At 40.3% G+C, this 22,835-nt stretch overlaps 1 protein-coding gene across 24 annotated transcripts in view; it reads right to left on the bottom strand.

Moving 5' to 3' along the window:
* DTNA (dystrobrevin alpha) overlaps window positions 1-22,835 on the bottom strand; it is a 354,664-nt gene that overhangs the window by 55,755 nt on the left and 276,074 nt on the right. For 16 of the 24 annotated variants that reach the window (XM_042961697.1, XM_042961704.1, XM_042961702.1 and 13 more), the window contains 6 exons: window positions 21,817-21,971; window positions 16,170-16,275; window positions 14,753-14,919; window positions 12,242-12,366; window positions 7,632-7,715; window positions 5,817-5,906 (listed from right to left, as the gene is read on the bottom strand). In XM_042961697.1, coding sequence (XP_042817631.1) covers window positions 5,817-5,906; window positions 7,632-7,715; window positions 12,242-12,366; window positions 14,753-14,919; window positions 16,170-16,275; window positions 21,817-21,971 — 727 coding nt within the window. Of the gene's footprint in view, window positions 1-5,816; window positions 5,907-5,989; window positions 6,269-7,631; window positions 7,716-12,241; window positions 12,367-14,752; window positions 14,920-16,169; window positions 16,276-21,816; window positions 21,972-22,835 lie in introns of those variants that run through there. The other 8 variants (XM_007090764.3, XM_042961701.1, XM_042961710.1 and 5 more) reach the window with 3 other exon arrangements.

Here is a 22,835-nt window from a genome sequence, read left to right as displayed (position 1 = left end):
TCCTTAAATCAAAAGCCTAATAATTACACAGGTACAACTTCTGGTGCTGAATGCACAAGAAGAAAGAAAGGACCACTGAAGAAAAGAAACACAAGAGGATCAACCGTGAGGATGCGTTTGCCACCAATTACTCCAGTGAAGTCTCACAGGAAGAAGGTGATGTGTGCGCAGAGCCCCAGGAGTGCATCCTGCCACTCGGTCATTGCCAGGCACTAGCACAGGAGGAAGTCTGCTGATTTCAGGAAACGAGCAGTGGCCCAGATTGTCCTTTGGTGGCCTTATTCTTTTCCTAATTCTTTGAGCCCCTCTCTCCTTCCCCTACTCCATTTGCCTGTCTCCCCTCTTCTCTTCCTTTTCTTCCTTTCTTCTTCTTCCCAAATCCTTTCCTCCTTCAAAGGGAGGAGGAGCAGACATTCTATCTGCATACATCTCTTTTCATTTTGTTGTCATTTTCTTTGCACTGGCCCTTGGCAGTGTGGGTTTGAAGAAATCATTAAAATTCTTTTATGTTTTTTCTGCCTCCCACATGACTTCTTGGGAAAACCAGTTCTTGGAAAATATGGAAATTACACTCTCTGCATTTATGAGTTTGTGGAAATATACCATTTACTTCACTTTGCTACAGCTCTTAGTATCTAGGGCCAAGAGCATTTCTGACTTTTGGTACTCATTGTCCACATAGTTTCTGTACTTCCTAGAACTAGTCTCAAATTCTCAAATTCTGGGAAGCCAAAAATATAACCATGTATAGAGGAAGCCAAGTTCATGATGAAGACAAGAAAAAAAAAAGCCACTCTTTCTAAATGAAATGGATCAAGAACTTACAGAGTCGACAGGAGAGGCAGATTTCACCTAAGGCTTGGGTCTATAAAGACTTTTCATGTGAAGTATCTTCACCAGAATTTCTTTTGTGGCTCCCAAAGAGCCCGAGGAAGGAAAGCAGAGTGAAAAACTTTTCTCCTGAGTTGTGAGGAGACTAACAGTATATAGTTTATTATCATTTCTTCAAAGCAATATACACTCACCATGTTTTACAGACTATACTAGATTTTTAAACTTTCATTTTGTAGCTTGGCTGTTTGTGTGGAGAAGTTAGGTCGTATTTCCAATTCATTGTGGGCTTTGGGATCAGGCACATTAAAACCTACATTCTTCCCCTGAAATAATGCTTTCGGCATGTCAGTGTGCAAAAATGCAACAATGGCTTGCACACGACTCTATCTGTAAAAGCCTCTCCTTCTTCTACATGCCTTGTTCTCAAATCAAAATGTGTCCTTCCTTTTAATTTCTGAAGGTGGGAACTAGTTGGAGCTCCTCTTGACCATGTACGATAAATCTTTTCTAATCTGAGTCCCGAGGAAAAGCAGGGTCACCATCTCTAAAGCTCTGTACACATATCTCTTTTTCTCACTGTTTCTTTTTTTCCCCCCACCAGGTCCTTGGCATTGTATAAGTTCATTCCTCTGTGCACACACTAACATTAATGGCTGTGGTGACCATCGTACCCTGGAGGGTATGACAAGGTAAATCTGAAGTTTATGTGCTCTGCTGGAAGAAAAAAAGGCAGGAAATACTCCTTTAGGTTTTTTTGTTTCTAAAAAATTTTGTATGTTCTTACTAATTCCTTTTCAGACTTCTGGAAAACAGCAACTATAAAGATAAATGGCCTTTTCCCAAATTTTTTCATATGCACACATACAATGATGAGTTCTGGAACAATAGAGCAAGTTCAAAATGTCTCATATTTATTTATTTAAAATTCACCTTCGGTTTTGAAGGGTGACAACAGGTGTCAGTATTTTTGCTGAAGCGCAAACATTTTTGGGGTGGTCTAAGGTAACGTGATCACACAGAAATGTTCCCTGGAGTCTTGCTTACACCTGAAATATGGTTTTAAAAGCCACTTTTGTTTATGCTGTGTTACTATATTAGCCCTGGTCAAATATTTTTTTTCTTTTATTAAACATGAAAATAAAAGAATTTAAATAAAAGTCCTGGATGTAGTCTCACAGAGCAGCAGTATTACATAAACAAATTATGTAAGGTAAAATAATTCTTATCACGATGGTTAAATGGAAAATGATACGTGAATAATGGCAAATTAAAAACAGATATATTCATTTTTATTGATTTTAAATAACTGATAACCTTGCGTGGTGTTCAGACAGGTGAAGCATGGAAGTTGGTCCCTTCTGAAGTAACTGTTAATCGTGAACAAAATTTTGCTTCTCATGTATGTATGTAAACACATGCACACATATAGTGTATAGCCATACTTCTACGTGTGTACACGCACACTTATAAACATATATGTTCATAACATATATGAACATTTAATGTGTATGTTCACATACGTGTATATGCACATACGGCATTGTTTATATATGTCAAAACTTACTGAATTGTGCACTTATTTTAAATATATTCATTGAATTGTAGGTCAATTATATCTCAAAAAGCTGTTTTTTATTTAATTTCTCTCACTATAATTAACCCAGACTAGCAACAAGGGCATTAAACTAATTTAAAAACCATAAAAAAGTGTCCACAAGTCAGTTTTGTCGAGATAATTTCTGGACAAATTCTGTTTTCCTTTCCTTCTCTAGCTTTCCATATCTGAGATCTGAGACAAACCATCTGCCCCCTACAAATCAGCAAACAAGCATAAAAAATAGCTCAGTGTTTCGGCGGGAAAATTAGTTGTCATCAACTCAGGCTGGCATGAAAGCCAGACCATCTTTTAAGCAGGTACTGTGGAGGAAATAATAAGAATTCTTAGGCCATATGTGATTCACTACATTTACTATGTCGTCCCCCCAGATATCATCAAGCTGTGTCGATTGCATTTTAGCCAAAAGAGCATCTAGAAAAGTTTGCTGGGTGCAAGGCGCGCACAGAGAAGAACTAAAGCAGCCGCAGGAAGAGAATAAAGCTTACGGAAGGGCGGAAGGGAGGTGGCTGCAGGTGTAATCACGCACTAATAGTTTTGTACGGAAACAGAGTGGAGTGTAAAGACCAGTGTACTTCCAATTTGAAAATAAAACTAGCACATTAGTGGAGCTCTGGGGCTACATGGAATAAAGAATTAACTTCAAAGAGTAATTATTTCAAATTTCATGAAATTTCAGACAACATAAAGAGTGAAAAAGAGTGAAGAAACCTTCAGGGTGGTCGGCTTATAAGTTTGTCTATTTTACGATGCTGATTTATAAATGTATCTATTTTCCTGACTGGAAAGGATGGGCTTTAATCTTAGAAAAAAATGAACCATGGAGAAAACGTTGATTTTCAGAAGCCAATTCAATGCCTTGATTTTATTTCAATTCACTTCTGATTACCAAAGCACAAATGCTTAGAATTTAGTGTGACTGTTTTAAGTCTGATGAACAAATCTGGGTTGTGAGGCAAAGAATCTTAGGATAAGCAAAGTGTTTGAAAAAAACTGAAAAAGACACAGTGGATTAGCCTTTCTGTGGTTGAAAACCCAAACCAATCCACCAACTGACCAATCAGTCGACCAACACAAATCTCACAAATGCTGCTCCACTGGGAAGAATCCAGATTGGCGGAGTGGTTGGGGTGGATGGTGTGCCTTCCCCATGCACGTAACTGAGTCTAATATGGTATCAGTTGTTAACCAAATGTCATTGTGACAAACCAGAAACCAGCATATTAGATTGTGTTTGACACACTCTATGAATCACAAGCAATTTTCTGGTATTTGGGAGAGCGACAAGATCTGGCTATATATATAACGGACAAAGTGATTTGTGAGCAGTTATTAATTTAGAGGTTGCATTTGTGAAAATATACGTGAGACCTTTAAGAAATGGTTCTAAAATTGGAGGTAAAAGAACGTAGCCATTCAAACTTTTACTATGTTGTTGTGGCTAATGAAAAAGATGGCCGTAAGTAAAGAAACTTATTTTACAGAGGAAAGGCCTGGTTAACTTTCTCCCATAAACGAGGCAAGGATTTTGACAAGGTGATTGGGACTTTACAAAGGGGGCATGATGCCAGCAAAGATAGTAGATGCAGGGGCTGAAGGTGGTGAAGGGGAGAAGGGACCCTTTGGGCCTGGCAATACTACTTACAATAATGACAGTCTATGTTTCATAAGCTTAGAAAATGTTGCTGCCACACCATACATGGCTACTGGAGCCTTTTCCTAGTGGTGATGATAGACTTCCACTGATCCAACATTTTTTCCCTTAAATTGACGCATTTATGAGAAAATAATCTAGGTTTAGGGATATAGTTATGATCACAAAAATGCATGAGGTGAATTAGCCCATGAATTGGGTCCTTTGGCCCACATTGTACCTAACTGCGCGCGCGCGCGCACACACACACACACACACACACACACACACACACACACGAAGACATCAAACATTTAAGAGAGAGCGCCTTTGAGAATTTCCTCTTTTCTTTTACGTAAGGGAAAAGTGAATCAAGTGCACAGCTAGGAAGGGAAATAAGAACCGGGGGCTGTGGCAGATGGTGGTGGTAACCAGAGCTATACACACTCATAAATCTGTGTGAGGTGTATTGCTAGGGTGTCAAAAGACTTCAAAGATATACCCTAATGCCTTCTGAAGATCAAAGTGGTATGCTTGTAAAGGACTCTAGGTGAGTAATGCCAGGGGTTTGTAGAGAGGATTCTGCAGTGGTGATTTCAATTCATCCTTGTCCTGCTTTATCTTTCCCCAATCTGTCACAATACGAAAGGCCAAAAGCTCAGGCTAAATAAAATACCTGTGTGCTAAAGCTCCCTAATTTCTTAATGCTGCCTTAACACTGACCAGTGCCATCCTTGCTTGCTTAAGTTTTAGGTTTTATTAGATTTTAAAAAGCGCGGTTGGGTTTGGGCAGGAGTGAGGGCAGAGCTCTAGGTCATATCTGTTTGGTTCAGTTCCAGTTGTGGGAAGAACAGGACCTATAATTTATGCCTACATTTGGCATGATGGGTTTCCATCGACCTTTGTGTATGAACGTGGTTAAGAAATAAACAGTGGGTCACCAACCAGCATTATCAAGTGATAGAAATTAAGCACTGAGAGCATGAAGTTCGTTTTTAAATTGCTACTTTAATAGGAATCAGGGGCACCTGGGTAGCTCAGTCGGTTGAGCAGCTGACTTCGGCTCAGGTCATGATCCTGTGGTTTACGGGTTTGAGCCCTGCATCGGGCTCTATGCTGACAGCTCGGAACCTGGAGCCTGCTTCAGATTCTGTGCCTCCCTCTCTCGCTGTCCCTCCACTGCTTGTGCTCTCTCTCTCAAAAATGAATAAACATTAAAAATATATATATATAAAATAGGAATCAGACTGCCTGACCTGGGGGAAGAGTGGTCCAGACTTAGTAGGATAGTGGATACAAATTCTCAAGTTTTTTACTACAATATGGTCCAGCCATGTGGCATTGTCCTAGTCTTAGGCCATTAGTGCTAAAGATCATTCCAAGAGGCTCTTTGATTCAAGAATCTAAGAAATCACCAACTGGGGTCTTGCAAACTATACAAAAGCAGAGTTTCATCCAAAGAAGAAGATCGGCTTGGTACTCTTCATATATATGCATCTCATGTATACGGGTATGAGGCTGTGAAATCAATTAACATAAGCAGAAAAGAGAGGAAAGAGCTGAGAAGCCCAGTTCGAGTTGAAAATTCTCCACGGAATCTCATGAAATCCCGGAAGACTTCTATATCTCTACTAAGACATACTAGAAGAGGATTTTAGTGATGGAGGAGAATGACTAGCAGTCTAGCTATGGAACTACTAACTACGATTAGTGATTGAGCGCTGGGATACTGACCGTGAGCCGTGGTCAAGCTGATTTACATACAGCTTTATGAGCGAATGCTCTTCAGCCACAGGGCTGGATGCACTTATCCCCTCAGGTGACCTGAGGGGTGCAAACAATGAGACCTCATTAAAACCTTCCACGGACAGAGCAAGGCCCACTCAGAGAGGAAAGGCATTCAGTGTACACAGCTTTATTGAACAGCACCCTCAAAACAGAAACCAGAGGCTAACCTCCGTGGTGACAGAAAGAACTGCAATCTTTAAACAACGTTATCTGTGGTTCACAGAGAACATTCCAACAGGACTGAAAATGGGAAAAAGGGGAAATGATCATAGTTTGGGTTAACGGGTACCATGCACCCTGGAGGAACCAGAACAGCTCAAAGTATATTATAGGGATATTTTAGAGGAGAGGAAGCCATGTTATCCATCTAGACGCATCCACCATAAGCACCGTCCGAGCTGAAATGATATAAAACGACCTTCAGTAAGGATGGGGTCTACCTCTGCTTGACATTTGCAGAATGCAGGGTTTCCTAATAAAAGCACATCTTTCTTAACATCATGGCAGATCTTCCCTAGATAGATGTACAGGCCCGTGTCTCTTACAGATTTTACAGTTTATGATTTTGTTTTGGAAAAGATGGTTGAATATGCTTGTGGCTTTGAAAAGGAGCGCTTAAAGGAACACACAGCGCCTAAACCATGTTATTTCACTGTGGGTGTTCTGCAGTTCAAGTGCATCCTCATTTCCCCTTGTTACAGACCTGCTTAATTTAGAGGGGGGGGCAATACCGCCAACTACAACATTCTATTTATTACTCTAATTACAATTATGGGGAACATCTTCATCTCCCGCTCCTGCTGATGGGCAAATACAGGAACTCAGGGAAAAAAAATCAGCAGTGTTCTGAGTCTCATTGTCTGCAAACCCTCACTTGAATGTACCAGGATATTACAGTGAAACTGGTACTTCAGAAACCTCGCCAGGGGAAAAGGCTGATTATGTTCGCTTTATGAAACATGAGGTTGCTTTTTTCTTTTTTTTTTTTTTTTTCCTGCTGAAAGGCATTTGAAATCTTAGGTTCATTACTCACTCCACTTTTCCTTACCTTTGTTTCTGCTTTCCTGTGAGCCTTCTCCATGTATTGATAAAATAAGTTCCTGGTACTTTACTGGTGAGATTTGATCAAATGATTTGGAGTATCTCTTGACCCTGCGTATTTATCAAGCTAGCTCTAAGAGAAGTATTTGCTTCACCTGTTCTTTGCTCACATGGGAGTGAATCTTTGTATAAAAAACAGGAGACCCTTTTAAAAAAGTTCTTGTTATAATCCCTGAAATCACTTATGTGGAAACTATACTTCCAAGTTTGATCTCCAGCTTTTAGCCCCAGGAACTCCAGAGTTCACCAAATTTTGAGATGAGATTATACCATGTTTCAGAATGTACGTAATAAATTTCCCATTGCATCTTGAAATTCCAATTCCCCGGCTTAAATGGGCCATTCCAAGTGATACAAAGGTGACTTTCTCAACGAGATGGAATACATGTGTGTTGATCATAAAACTTAAACATATCCCACATTCCTACTGTGGGTGAATCGTAAATGCAAGTTTCCAGAAGTGACATTAATCCCAAAAGCCATCCCAGCCATCTTCGAAAGCATCCAAATGAGCGAAAGTGAAAACTGTGACAGATATTTACAAACTAGTTTCAAACAGTCATCTTCCACACTTGGCTTACATTAGAAAATTTTTCTTAACCCAGAATTAGGGGTCATTACCAAAGAGAGGGCTTATTTCATAATAAGATGGGAACTTACCTCCTGGTAATGAAAGGACTTCCTGAGGAGGGGACAGAGTGGGAGAAGAGGGTGTCATTCATGCTGGTTACAGGTCTGGGTGGCCTAAAACGAAGTACAGTGTGGGTGGAAAGTTAAAACAAGTAAAAGTCACAAGTTAAAAACTATCCACCATCTCTCCAGGAAAAGGGCTGCAAAGATCAGAGATCTATCATCCCCAGGATCAACACAAAATTTTGTATTTTGCACTGAAATTATTTAAGTGTTCTGGGAAGTTACATTTCCTTGAAAACGTGGAATGTCCATTAACAATTAGGAGGAAGACCTCTGGATGCCATAGGAATATTTATCCGTGAGCTTTGAGTCTTGCTGTTTCACTGAGTCACATGCTTGGATGGAGCAAGGACTCTGGGGCAGCTTCAGATCCACTGTCTTCTAAAAGGAGAAGCTCTGAAAAATTAATGATAAGCAGAATCTACATCCTCTTGGAAAGCAGAGGATTCCTGGGGCTTCAGAAGCTTTTCCTGTGCTCCGCGTGACAATGGCCCTTTCTCAATATACCTGGTCTGGAGCGACTCAGTTGCAAAAGCATACCATGCCCTATTTGTTCTATGTGAAGATGCTGTCAAACACCACAGGGTTTAGTGAGTTTCTATTATCTGGATGTTCCGTATAATAGGGCACATAGTGCAAGGCATCCCATAAACTTCAGTTCTTCTCATATGATGAGAGAAAGAAAATAGGGTTCAGTATTTCTCCGAATTGTACACGGCCTCAAGCTCCGACTACACGGGGTCTGCCATTCCAACGGTATTTTTCATTATTGCCTGGCATTCTGTCCCTATCACTAAGGTCTTGGTTCAGGCAAAGTGGTAGAGCTGAGATGCCTGTCTCATCTCCAAGTGGTTTTTAGTCTTATGTTAGGTTCGCTGGAATATGCTCTATGAGATGGAATTGAGAGTTCAGAATATGGATAATGAGGCAGGGCATCATTTTGAGTCAGAGGACATTTGATCTCAGGGTAGTTCCATATTCGAGTTTGACGGTGCAGAATTCTTGAACACTAGATATTAATCACAGTAGCCTACAGAATCTAGTTGTGTTGGCTTGATCAAGAGACACATTTGCAATGGTTTAGTTTCTACCTTAGGGAACCAGCTGGTGTTGGATTCCACAATGCAGAGATCCTGGGGAAAAGGTAGACTTGTTTGTCTCAGTGCGTTTATGGGAGTGGACGCGATGCTATAATTTTGACAGCACTATTTGCAAAAATTCACTGAAATTTTGGTTCCCGGTACTTGGTGCTGAACAGTATTCTAAGATTTTTAAAGACGTTATCTGTTGGATGAGGTCAAAATAGCGCTTAACTATTTTATCTACTGTAAATATATTAGCTGGAGTTTTGAAGACTATCTTAGCGTTTTGCATTATTTATCTAGGATGTGTCTTGGCCCACATGAGGCTAGTTTAAAACTAATTCTACCTTGAGCACAACACTTTCATTTCGTAAGAAGGATGTTAATTTTATGCAAATGTCCTATGTGATTTTTGAAAAGTTAGGTAAATCGGATTTTAAAACAGTAAGAAGAATGAAATACCTGCATTGTTAACTTTGCAAGAAGTTTGAAACTATCAACTTGACCCACGTTTCTGGTTTTCTTTTGTCTTTTTTAATTTTCCCTTTGTGCTCTAGCTCCAGGAAATGAGAAAACAAGTAGAGTTGGAATGCTTTTTACCGAGCCTAGTAAATTTACTCTATGGAACCTGGCCACCGCAAAGCTGAAACTGCAGTTTCTTAGCGAATGGCTTCATGTTTCAGGTTCATCATGGAAATGTTGAACTTGGGACACAACTAGAACTAACCTTGGCACCAAATGGTGGCTGTCAAAGGAACTGAGGTTCCTATTTCCTCCATAATCAAATGAGAAGTTACTTTACCTAATAAGTAGGTCACGCTGGGAATTTTAAACGTATTTATTCTTATGAACAAGAAATAGCTCCACAAGATAAAGTCACAGGGATCTAGCGCAAACTTTTCCCTGTGGACGAGACCTTCACAGAGGACGTTTTTATAAAATTGGCATTTGTCTTGTGAATGGAAAGTGTTCAGCTGAAGGCAGAATTACCTTTAAAGTGGCCTCACGTTACTCACTTGTTTTGTGTCTCATAACCACTTATGATTATAAGTCTTTATAAGCACACAGGGGACTATTGAACTACTTACCAAGTATCACTTTTGGCAGCAAGGAATTGAATAGAATAGAGACTGTTAATCATGGTAAAATTGACAAGAAATACAATAGCTAAGAACAAATGCCAAAATACCAAAATGTCACCACTTGAGCAGCCTTATGTATCTATGATAATTTAGAATAGCTAAATGAACAGCATATTTTAAAATTAGAAGTCTTAGATACCCCTATCCAAAAAACAAAAAGAAAAAGACATGGGTATCTATTTAGGAAAAAGACATTTGAATAGTAAATGAGAGAAAAACGTCTAAAGTTAAAAACAGAAAAGAAATTCTGGTCTAATATAGATTGGGCATTCTGCGTGCAGAATTTCTTGTATGTTATTTCAATAATGAAATATTTTCTACAATTTGCATTTTAAAGTTGAGACATTCACCCTGGAAAAATATATTATCAGTGAGTATAGATCACTACTTTGATTCGAGGACTATTTGGAGAATCTGGTTAAATATATGGAACTTTTTCCAGAAAAAGGCATATTAGTGGAGAATTTTAAGAGAATCCTGAAACTCTTCAAGGAACTCAAATTGTGCAGAGATTGCCCTCAGTTAGTTCATTGAATAACACATCAGAAATTAAGGTTAAAAGTTTGTTTACTCATTAGCCAATTAAATAACACACACACACACACACACACACACACACACACACACACACACACCAGGCCGGAGCACAGGCTTTGTGCTAGGTAATACTGCAGTGTGACTGACCATGAAATTTATTTCACTCTGCCTCACTTCCTAATTTTGTCTCCAAGTGGGAGGAAGCATCCTAATTCTGTTCCACTTCAAAGCTCTTGGAGTCAGGCTGTTCACATCCACTCTCCATTTTCCTTACACCCATCAGCTCTGATTGAACGTTGTTCTCTGGGGTGAAACTCTTAGCCAGGCTGGTAGGAAATGACTCCATGGCAGAGGTCAGACAGCATAGACTTGCTCTCAGTTTTATTCTTTTATTAAAAACTTAGTGATTGTCTCTGGCTATGGGAAGAACAGTTGAGATCTTAATAAGAACAGCTCGTATGAGGTCGTTTTCTGCAAGTGATTGGCCCTTTGGGATACTCCCCAGATTTATTTACCCCTGGCTTATTTTCAGGATAAAATTTCCAAAAATAAGTTAACCACATTCTACCTAATTGGTTTACATTAGTTTTTTGGATGCTTAGCCCATGCCTGCAACAAAAGCCTCCAGGCTGTGTGTATTGCTGAAGGCAGTGAACCCTCAAAACACACTTGGGAGCAAACCAGACAGAGCCTTGTAGTATTTACATAAAGCCATAGACATGTCACAGCACAAATCATTTGATGATATTTGCTTAGGTCCATCAGAGGAAAGAGTTACTACTTTCATAAAGGTCGCATCCATCACGGCATCTTTAATGGGTCATATTCTGAACTGCCTGAAGCATGGACATTGCCCTGGTGGATTCCTAATCTTGATAGGTCTGATCAGCTCAGCTCTGGATGTCAACAAGCAAACATAGGCCCTGCGGTGCAGGAGGTCCTGCTGAATGGTGCAAAACAAAAAGGAGTTTGTATAGAGGGGAGACCACCTTTTCTAGAGCCTTTCTGACATACCTTTGACTACATAATTCCTAACTGGGCACGGATGCAGACGATATGCTTGTTTCTTCTTTTCAGCCCAAGATAACACCAAGGAAGAAATATTTTCTTCTACTTCAGCCTCCCCTGTAATCTGGCCATGCAGGCCTGAGAGAGGCTCCCAGGCATGAGGCTTCTGGGGGGTGGAAAGAATGGGTGGTAGCACTCTTTCCTAGCCCACTCTCTACCCACCAAACTCACAAATACTTTGGAGAAAGAATGTTTTAGTCTATTTTTGGATGTTCTGATGAATTTTACCACCCGACTCTCCCTCTTCAACCTTCCCACGCACAGGTCATGATTCTTCTAAAGTTGTGTAGTTTAGGATAAGACAATGACAATTTCTAGATTTGTTGACATCTTTAAGATGACTGGCTCTGCAGATAAATGCAGCAAAGAGTTTTTATTTTGGGGACCCAAAGCACACATGATATTAAGGCTTAGTGCGCCTTAAAATTTTCTTAAAATTAATTCCATTGATTGTTAATGTTCAATTATAAAAACTCTCTCACATCTATATTTTATAATGATGCTTTTTGAATATTTTCCACCTACAGGTGATTTACATTAGTGTTGCATACTTTACTTGCACATCAAGACAGAAGTACTGTATACCCCTAGAGTAAAAATTATAATCACGTTATTTTCACTTTCTTTTTTTTTAAAATTAAAATGTAAAATGTGGTCCCTGACAACAAACATGAATTTGCCTTGTATGTATGTGGACGTGTGTCAATGACGAAAGATATCTTTTCATCTGGAGGGCAGAGATACTCACACGATGTGCGCCAAGTTGAGTGGCTTCTCAGGCTGGTCAGGGAACATGGGGTGCAAGGGTTCACGGCTGGAAGCACAGCTCAGAGACTTGCTTAATGCATTAGTTAGCTTCTTAGCAGGTGATTTCTGGAAAGGAGAAGAAAGGTAGAAGTGACAATAATATTTACGTAGTATTTTATGAGATGATTTGCTCTCACAATAGATACTCGTTCACTCACTCATTCATTCACTGGTTTATGCATGAAGTCTTCTGTGCGTGTCTACTCTAAGTCAGAGAGTTGGCTCAGTGCTGGGACTAAAGTGCCGGGACAAGCCACCAGAGTACCTGCTTCCTGCTGCTTAGTGTTAGCAAATGCTGTGATAAATGGAAGCAGTCATTGTGCATAGGACATCTGAGCTGGGACTCAAGGGACCAGCAGGAGTCCTTCTGATCAAAACTCAAGGGATTGAGAAGGTAATTCCAGATGGAGGAAGAAGAGACCCCACTCTGGAGACAAAAGCAGAAGGCAGATCATTGAAGTCCTTCTATGCCACATCAAGGACTGTGGTCTTTATCTCAGATGCAGAGGGAGACAATGAAAGAACTTAAATCATAGAGGTGACAGGGTCAGAGGTGATTCTAGAAGGATTGCTCCTGCTTAAGAACAGAAAATGATTTGGGAGGAGATAGGAGTGGACGTAAGAAGATGAGCAGAAGCTTTCACAGGCATCCAGGTGCAAAATGTCTCAGGTGTGGCTGGATACATCCAGTAAAAATGAAAAGTGGAGCTTCAATTTGAGGCTTTAGGGTTTAAAATTCATGTTCTTTCCAGAGCATCATGATCGCTCTTTTTCATTTAGACCAGTAGGATGTTTATCTTAAAATCTTCCAGCCAAATCTATCAAAAAGAATCTATCACACTTAATAAATCTTTATGCCAACTTTTCCATGAGAAGCCACTTACAACTTTGTCGCTTTCTTTTACACACAGAGCCCAGAAGTGGCAATACAATGAAGTGACTTTTGTCTTCATTATTTAAAAGCTAAGTGATAGGGGGCATTTAAGAAGTCCCTCTTCTTCTGCTAGGAGATATAATTCTTAGAACATTTAAAACGCAGCCACAGCAACAGCCCTTCACCCCCATAAACACTGGAGCCTCTTTATCCTCTTGAGGAGACTGATTCTACTTTGGAAAGACATTGCCCTGCCATATAATTTTAAGAGCCCACGATCCCTAAGAAAGAGACTCCCAAACTGACTTTAGTATTTATATAAAACAACAACGAAAAAATGCTTAGTCTTTGAACACTAGCCCTCCAAGATCTGAGATAGAGCAAGTTTGAAAATTGGTAGGCTGCTGACCATAAGAAAATAGAAAGTGTTTTTTCCTATCTTCTGCACTAAATTGTATTTCATGATCTGTGTTAGTATATCCATCCTCAGCATGTGACATAACCAACGGTGGGAGGTGGCATCTGAACTGGCATAAAGCCCTCAGTAGACGATGCCTTAGTGAATCACTGTGATGCCTTGAATTCACAACCTGACAGATGCTAGAAAAAAAAGTAATATATTTACACTGAATCTTGGTTCCCAATAATAATTCCTAGAGAGAACATTCTGATTTAAAATGCATTTTCTGAAGACCTCCTTTATAAAAAAAGAACAGTAAGTTCCTCTTTAATAAAGACTATAGGTTAATTGAAATACAGAAAATACAGAAAAAAACTCAAAAGAAGTTTGCATTTTCTTTTAACGCAGAAGTGTTCCAAGAGGGGTTGACAGGTCTGATGGTTCATGCAACAAAAACCAACCCATATATAGAGCAATACTTTCACAGAAGTACAAAGAACAACATCGGGGAACTGATCTTGGAGTGTAACTGAGACACAGGTCAGCCAACTAAACTGCGTGAACAGCAAGCTCATGGGTCAAATTCCTCCCACACATCCATCACATGGACAGACACTGACAAGTCATTTTTGGCAAGTTGGTCACTCACACTATTTACAAAAAGATGATTTGCTCATATAGACACAATCTCCCCTCCTCCAAAAAAGTAAAAAAAAAAAAAAAAAAGACGCGTGGCTCACACGTCTTTCCTTTATGCTCTAGTCGCGCGCTTAACAGAACTTCGGAAACCAAGAAAAAAAGAAACAAACTATAATTTTTAAGCGATTCCCACAAACAAAATAAAACAAAACTTGGAAAGAGCCTTAACCTACTGTGAAAAAGAAATTATGTTCCAGAAGGTGCTTGGTCAGTTGTTATCTAACCCAGTACTGAGTTGTCTGTATTCCAAGAAGTAACATAGTTTGAGTCTTCCTATAGTTTAAGTCTTAGGAAGCGACCCTGGATTCAGATACAACAATTAAGACATCCCAGTGAGGTGGGGGGTGGGACGGAAAGGAAAGGAGGGACTGTTAGAGAAGGTAGGTTTGCTCTTTAATTCTCTCCCCATCCTTGATGTTCCCTTGCATTCTAAGCGACACTCATGCAGCCAAGTGTGTGTTGACTGGACCTGGCCTTACCCATGATGTGTACTCTTTCATTTGGTGTTGGTTGCTATGGGAACCACCGGCATGTCCCCTCCAGAAGCAGTCCTGACAGAGCTGGTAATTGTGACACTGTTGGCATCGGTAGCGGAATCCCATCATACTCTCGCTGTGGCAGTAAGAACATTCCACCGGATGGAACACTAAGGGGGGTAGTAAATGGAGAAAAAAATGAGCAAATCAGAGTATGAGCCAGAATAAGGAAAAGTACAGCCGAATGGGAATTGCATTGTTTTGCTGTGTGCCATGATTTCAGATGATAGTCAATTTTGCCTGAGAGAAGCATCATGTTTATCCCTGGACTCTCGCTGTCCTTTTCAAGCATGTGTGTGGAAGGTGGAGGAAATGAAATGGGATAGAGGATAGGTCTTCTTTTAATACCAGATTTATGCAATGCCATTTGCTCTTTTACTCCCATCTCTTACACTACAAGAATATAAATTCCCCAAACTGACCCGTCTTTCCCCCAAACTGCTCTCTGTCTCTAGGAGACTAGCACAGCTCGCTGGAAGACTCAGAAGTACAATGATGAACACAACGGACTGTCGCATGGGTAGAGGGCAAATGTTAGAGAAATGGAAAATGAGAGGGAGAAAAAAGAAAGGGATATGAGGGAGAGTAGAAACACTGGATGAGAATGGAATTTTTTTTTTTTTAATAATGGAGTGGCTAATGGGCTTATTTCATGGGTGACATTGCCTCCATTTAACATTTTTTTTTCTTTCCTGAGAGGCAGATGGACAGGCAGATGCCCAAAGAGATGTGTAAATTATCTGAATACAGTTCTAATTCAGGTAGTTCGAGAGACGCTTCACTCTCATTGGCAGACAATTTGAATTATAAAGCAGGTGAGGTAAAATACTTGAGACTTGAAGCTAACAAATAATCAGATCCAAGTAACTGTCTACATGCTACCAAGCAATGGCCTTTGGTCAAGTTATTTATGTAACCACAATCACCGAAAGCTTCCATTTGAAGCGTATAACTACAGAGGAGCAAGGTACCATAACCTAATTTCTTTCCATCTCCTCCACCTATTCTTGGCCAAGTGCCCAGGAACAGTCAATGCCGTGAATACCAGTATTGGAAGTTCATGCCTAAACATAACGCTATCATACTAAAAAATGTTATATTCATTATTGAAATTCTTCTGCGGCTAGAGCCAGTCTACAGCCACACTCCACTTGTAAGTGAGAGGCACACAGCGAGATTTAATGAGTTTATGGGATTGACTCTCCTAATTTTGCAGTGAGCCTCTAATGCCTTACGGATCAGGGAGAAAGGGTCTTTCGAAACTCAAAACGACTAAGCGACCTTGGCTTAATAACTGTAGACTTGAGAGAACAATTTCAATAATTTTAAAAACTGCCGTAGCTCAGTAGTAACTACTCACCATTTTCTACATTTGCCAGCCGATGCAGAAGGGGCAGCCAGACCAGACACTGCGGGGGAGGGTCGGACATGAGTGTGTCCAAGAAACCGTTTAAGGTGACCTTTTTCTGCATCAAAAAAACCCCACAAAAATTTAGAACAGAGAATAATGTGAATTTACCTGCTGTGTACATGCCCTTTGCGACTAAAGAAAGAGGACATTCCATTAACCTCTAATACATGAAGAACGAGAATATAGTCTAATACCTAAAGAGCTAGTTCTGAATTTAAACCATTGGTTGCTTTAACACTTAAACACACATAGGACTGGATTATCTCCATTGAGGCTGAGTCAATATTGTCATAGGGAGAGCAACAATTCTGAGAGGGTCGCTTTTGTGTATGAGGGGCAGTATGAAAACGGTAAGGAAAGACAAAGAGTAGACTTGCTCTCTACAACTTTACCCAGTCGTGGTAAAGCCACAATTCCCATAGCAGTCGCTCGGTCTTCTACATTTGTAGGACAACTTCCCTTCTAAACTTTCTCCACTTCTGTAAGTACTAAATACTTCATGGTTAATGTGAATGGTTCTTGCCATACAAGATTAGGAGGAAATCCTGTGAGGAGGGAGTGACCCTTCGCTGTTAGAACAGTCTACACTTTCAAAAATTCTTTTTCCCTTCTTGATATATCTTTCCTCTTAACTCAGTTTGCATCTGTCTGCATTATCCTGGTCCTTTCTGATATGGAAAAGGAATGGATTTTAAATTTCCTTCAAAATGACAAAAATAAGAAGTTATATGAATACATGATATTATAGCAGGATGAATAACAAAAAATAACAGGTTTATATGCAAAAATCACTATTTTATTTGAAATTTTGAATTGTAATATCAGATGGATGGGGTAGTTTTTGGTTTGCTTGCTTGTGTTTTTTTAAAATTTTATTTTAATTCCAGTATAGTTAACACACAGTGTTACATTAGTTGCAGGTGTACAATATAGTGATTCAACAATTCTATATGTTACTCAGTGCTCATCAAGATGAATGGTACTCTTGGGCGCCTGGGTAGCTCAGTTGGTTGGGCGAAGGTCATGATCTCACAGTTTGTGAGTTCGAGCCCCGCGTCAGGCTCTGTGCTGATAGCTCACAGCCTGGAGCCTACTTCAGATTCTGGGTCTCCCCCTCTCTCTACCCCTCCCCTGCTCACGCTCTGTGTCTCTCTGTCTCTCAATAATAAATAAACATTAAAAAACAACATGATGGTACTCTTAATCCCCATCACCTATTTCACTCATCCCCCCACCCACCTCCCCTCTGGTCACCATCTGTTCTCTACAAAAGACCCCCCCAAAAAAGAAAGCAATCTTGAAAAATCTTGAAAAAGAAAAACAAAGCTGGAGGTGTCACAATTCTAGATTTCAAGATATACTACAAAGCCATAGTAATCAAAACAGTATTGCTGGCACAAAAATAGATACTTAGATCAATGGAACAGAACAGACAGCCCAGGGATAGATTTATATCTTTAGATAAGAAATCGGTTGTGAAGAACTATCATACCTTTTCAAGGCACCTATCTGATACTAGTCCTTGTAGTTTCACACACAAAATATTTTGGTACTCTTTAATTAATCTTTTTTATCAGCAGATAGTTACAATGGTAGCTTTCCCTCAAAATACTAGATAGCTTAAGTATTATAGGGTGGTAACATTATTATTAAAAGATATTTATGTAGGGGCGCCTGGGTGGCTCAGTAGGTTGTGTCCGACTTTGGCTCAGGTCATGATCTCATGGTCTGTGAGTCTGAGCCCCTCATTGGGCTCTGTGCTGACAGCTTGGAGCCTGGAACTGCTTTGGATTCTGTGTCTCCCTCTCTCTCTGCCCCTCCTCCCCCTCTCGAAAATGAATAAACATTGGGGCGCCTGGGTGGCTCAGTCGGTTAAGCGGCCAACTTCGGCTCAGGTCATGATCTCGAGGTCCGTGAGTTCGAGCCCCGCGTCGGGCTCTGTGCTGACAGCTCAGAGCCTGGAGCCTGTTTCAGATTCTGTGTCTCCCTCTCTCTGACCCTCCCCCATTCATGCTCTGTCTCTCTCTGTCTCAAAAATGAATAAACGTTAAAAAAAAATTTAAAAAAAAATGAATAAACATTAAAAAAAGCTATTTATGTAAAGTATAAGTAATGAGACAACATTTTTTAAGAAGTTACCACAATTTGTAGTATCTGAAATAATCCTGTCTTTCAAAATAATTACTTGGAATGGCTTGTACTTTCTCCAATGAAGCAATGCAAACAATTTTAGAATTTCATCATTCAAACTGCTGTTATAGCCAGTTTATGAAGCACAAATATAAACTGGTCTTATTATTTATTTATATTTGTGTTGCCTCTTCTTATACTTAAAAAAATCTTATCCATTTTGATCATGAGACTGGCTGAAAATCACTCCTGGAAGTCTCCAAAAATGCTATTATGATTTCAACACATATAAATTTTTCATCATTGAGGATATATAAGAAAATTATGGAATAAGACAGTCTATAAGATATTTCAAAAGGAACTTTGTGCTGTGGTAACATCATATATAAATCTTATTGAACAGGTAGGTTGTATTAAAATAAAAGACAGTCATCAAGGGGTGCCTGGGTGGCTTAGTCAGTTGAACATCCAACTCTTGATTTTGGCTCAGGTCAATATCAATGGTTGGTGAGTTTGAGCCTCACATAGGGCTCTGCACTGACAGTGTGGAACCTGCTTGGGATTATCTCTCTCTCCCTCCCCGCCCCCCCTTCTCCCTCTCGTTCTACTCCTCCCCCACATGTGCATGCTTAAGTTTTCTTTCTCTCTCTCTCTCTCTCTCTCTCTCTCACAAAATAGATAAACTTAAAAAAAGTCATCTAGAGAAACAAGAAACAAAATGAACTATTGGAGCTACACCAAAATAAAAAAACTTCTGCAGAGCAAAGGAAACCATCAACAAAACAAATAGACAACCTACAGAATGGGTGAAGATATTTGCAAATAATACATCTGATAAGGCGTTAACACCCAGAATATATAGACAATTACACAACTCAACACCAAAAAACCAAATAATCCAATTAAAAATGGGCAGAGGACCTGAATAGATATTTTTTCCAAAGAAGATATACATATGGCCAAGAGACACATGAAAAGATGCGCAACATCACTAATCATGAGAGAAACGCAAATCAAAACCACGGTGAAATTTCACCCCACACCTATCAAAATGGTTAGAATCAAAAAGACAAGAAATAACAAATGTTGGCGAGGATGTGGAGAAAATGGAACCTCAGGCACTGTTGATGGGAATTAAGTTGGTGCAGCCACTGTGAAAAACAGTATGGATTAAAAGTTCTATTAAAAATAGAACTACCATATGACTCAGTAATCCCACTAGTGGGATTCACCCAAAGAAAATGACAATACGAATTCAAAAAGATATATGCACCATTGTGTTTACTGCAGCATTATTTACAATAGCCAAGATATGGAAGCAGTCCAAGGGTCCATCCATAGAGGAATGGGTAAAGAAGCTGAAAAAAAATTAGGCTAATAAACTTGTGTTTTGAATTAATTCACAGTATTTTAACAGTTAATTTCAGTTAAAAGGGAAGACTCACTCTTTTTTTAAATTTATTTATTTTGAGAGAGAGAGAGTGAGAGAGAGCAAGTATGAGCAAGAGAGGGCCCGTCAGAGAGACAGAGAGAATCCCAAGAAGGCTCCTTGCTGTAAGTACAGAGCCCGACATGGGGCTCGATGTGGGGCTCGATCTCACAAACTGTGAGATCATGACCTGAGCAGAAATCAAGAGGTAGTCACTTAACTGACTGAACCACCCACGTGCCCCAAGACTCACTAACTCTTAAATCAGTAAAATTCAGTATGGTAAGCATTTGTTATGTGCCTTTTATGAGATAGGGAAACAACCTGTTTAAGATATGAAGATGGTTAAGGTAGGAGGCTTTATGTCTTTTGTAAAAGGCTTCTTGGGGAAAGCAATGTTTGGGCAAGAAAAAGGAGTTGGAGACAAGAAATGGGAGGACATTGGAGACAGAGAAGCACAGATTCAGAAAACGGAGTGGTTGGAGCAGGAACGGAGATAGAAGGCTGCATCTGGAGGCAGAGGGGTGAGCTGGAGAAGGATGGAAGGGCTCTCAGAGTCTGGAAGAAAGGGAGATTCATCCTGCAGGCGATTAGGCTGCTCAGCAGGTGAGTGGCATGGTTAGATGGGGTGTTGTGAGGGATAGATGAGAAGAAACGAAGCCTCCTTCATGTTCTCTCTGTACAGTTTTACCCTGTTGTACTACTGTATGCATTTTGAGAACCTCTGAAGATGCCTCTTGAGAATGGCATTCGGAAATAGTTTGGAATGCAATGGGGCGTGCACCAAATAAACAAATCCAGGGGCCAGGGGCCCGGGTGGAGAATAATACAATAGGGCAGGCAACAGGTGCTGATGAGGAAAGTGACTGGAGACGCGTTTAGAAGGTGAAATGAGCGGGACTTGTGGACTGATGAGAGCTGCTGGGTGAGGAAGTGGTGTAGAAGGAGGCTTAGGCGATGGAACCGTTCTGATGTTACCAACTCAAAGGGAGATCTAAAGGGGAGCATGCTTCATCTGGAGGCAGAGATGAGGGACCTAAGCTGGCCTGGGGGTGGGGGAGTGGGAGAGGTCAGAAAGGCTGTCTGGATGACTCAACACGGGAGCAGAGTTAGCACTTAGTGTATCAAACCATCCCATCTCTCATTGGTTGTTGTGTACAGTTGTGATTCTACATAAATCCATGACCTGCAGGGATCTGAGGCACTTTCGACCTCCTAGGTCACAAGTAAACAGATGCACGAAGTTTACTAGCCAGGCAGTTAAATGCAGCTTCTCACTAGCTGCTCTGCACCGATTTCTTATTTAAGGGATCCTTTTAGAGGACATTCTTGGTTAGTTTGGATTTTTTAAAAATTTTAAACAAACCTTCAGTTTATGGATTTGTAAACTACCATTGCATCACTCCAGAGAATGGTGCCAGACACGAAGACTTTCTATGTGACTGGACAGGTATAAACACAGAAACCCTCAAGTACTAAATAGCTTCTCTGGGCTAATTTGTACCACCCTCAGTTAAAACATGTAACTCTGAACCCCTAATGCATCACGTTGTGGGGGATGCAGGCATCCGTGTCTGTCATATTTTGGGCCTCCCTGGTGGTGTGTTACACGTGGTATGTGATTCCTTTCTTGTTTCCTCTGCTAGACATTGGAGAAGCTTGGCGCTGGCCCAGACTTACGTTTCATACGAGGCTGAGTGACAATTCGGCCCTTTTGATCCTACAGTGATAATCGCAGGCATGACGCCGAGGGTATAGGGTTGTCGTAAGGATTGCATTGGACAATTCGAGTAAAGAACTTAGCATGGTGCCTGGCTCACGGTCAGGAGCCACCAATTATTATTTTCCAGGTATGCTGAGTTCAGTTCCTGGTTCAGAGGTCAGTTGTCAGAGACTGGAAGATGCGCTACAGTTTGTCATGAAGAATTTGTCTAAGTAGTGACTTGGAGGAACATACAGAAGAAAAACTACTGTTTGAGAGATATTTCCTTTAACATGTCCTTCCCCCTGACCCCTCCCCCCCCACCCCCCACCTACCTGTTGAGAGAAACAGGATCTAGCTGACTGTTCTGTGTAACCAAATGAAGGACCTTCAAAAACCGCCGTGGGTAGTTTGAGAACTTCCCGCAGGAACTGATCATATCGTCCATAAACCATCACCCCACTGGAGTCAGAAATCATTGAGAAAATATCTGACGGAAGGGAAAAGGAAAGATATTTATTCATCACTTAAATATTCCCCGCTGTTTCAGTGCACCATATCTGCTGCAAATAACCGAAAATGTAGCAGAATAAGTAATTTTTTTATGAAAGAGTAACATAAAGGTTAATTGTTATGCTGAAGTATTCCTGGCATTGTGTTTCCTTTGGTGTCTTTTAGGGAGCTGATTCTGGAACACAGCATTGTGTTGGATAAAATTAGCATATTTTGATAAGACAGAGAATATCCCATTTTTATTTTAAGGTCAATTATCAACTCATACATCACTCAATGGAAGGAATTTTTGTATATCTGAGGAATCTGCTGACCTCATTGAAACACACAATGAACATTTTCTACAACAATGGGGTATGTATGTATGTATCTAGCTAGCTATTTGCCCATCTATATTATCACAAAAACCTTTGAGTTTGGTTTAAGGTACTGAAAAATGAAAGATGCAATGGGGATAAGAACATAATGAAAACACTTGATTAACTTCCCACAGGAGCAGAAAACTTTCTATAAATCACAGTGTGCTAGGTGGAAGGTACGTCCTTGATTTACAGGGAAGGGTCTTTTGACTCACGCAGTGGAGGGGAAGCCTGGCCTTGGGGAAGATCAGTGAGGTAAAGTCAGAGTCCCAGACAGAGCCCGTGTCTTCATTGAACCTCTGTTCTTCCGCTCTGCCACTACGGGCACTTAGTGATATTAATGGCATAATTTCTCAAGGTACTTTATAATTCCTCTGTGGAAGTCACTATGGGAATGAAAGCGTCTGCTATCGTAGTTTGTCACTGTGCGAGACTGTGACTAGGAGGGTACAGCTGTTGGGACAAACTGTTGTAAATTCAAC

The sequence above is a fragment of the Panthera tigris genome, chromosome D3, assembly GCF_018350195.1.
Source record: "Panthera tigris isolate Pti1 chromosome D3, P.tigris_Pti1_mat1.1, whole genome shotgun sequence".
Taxonomy (NCBI): Eukaryota; Metazoa; Chordata; class Mammalia; order Carnivora; family Felidae; genus Panthera; species Panthera tigris.
This window is presented reverse-complemented; position numbering and strand designations above follow the sequence as displayed.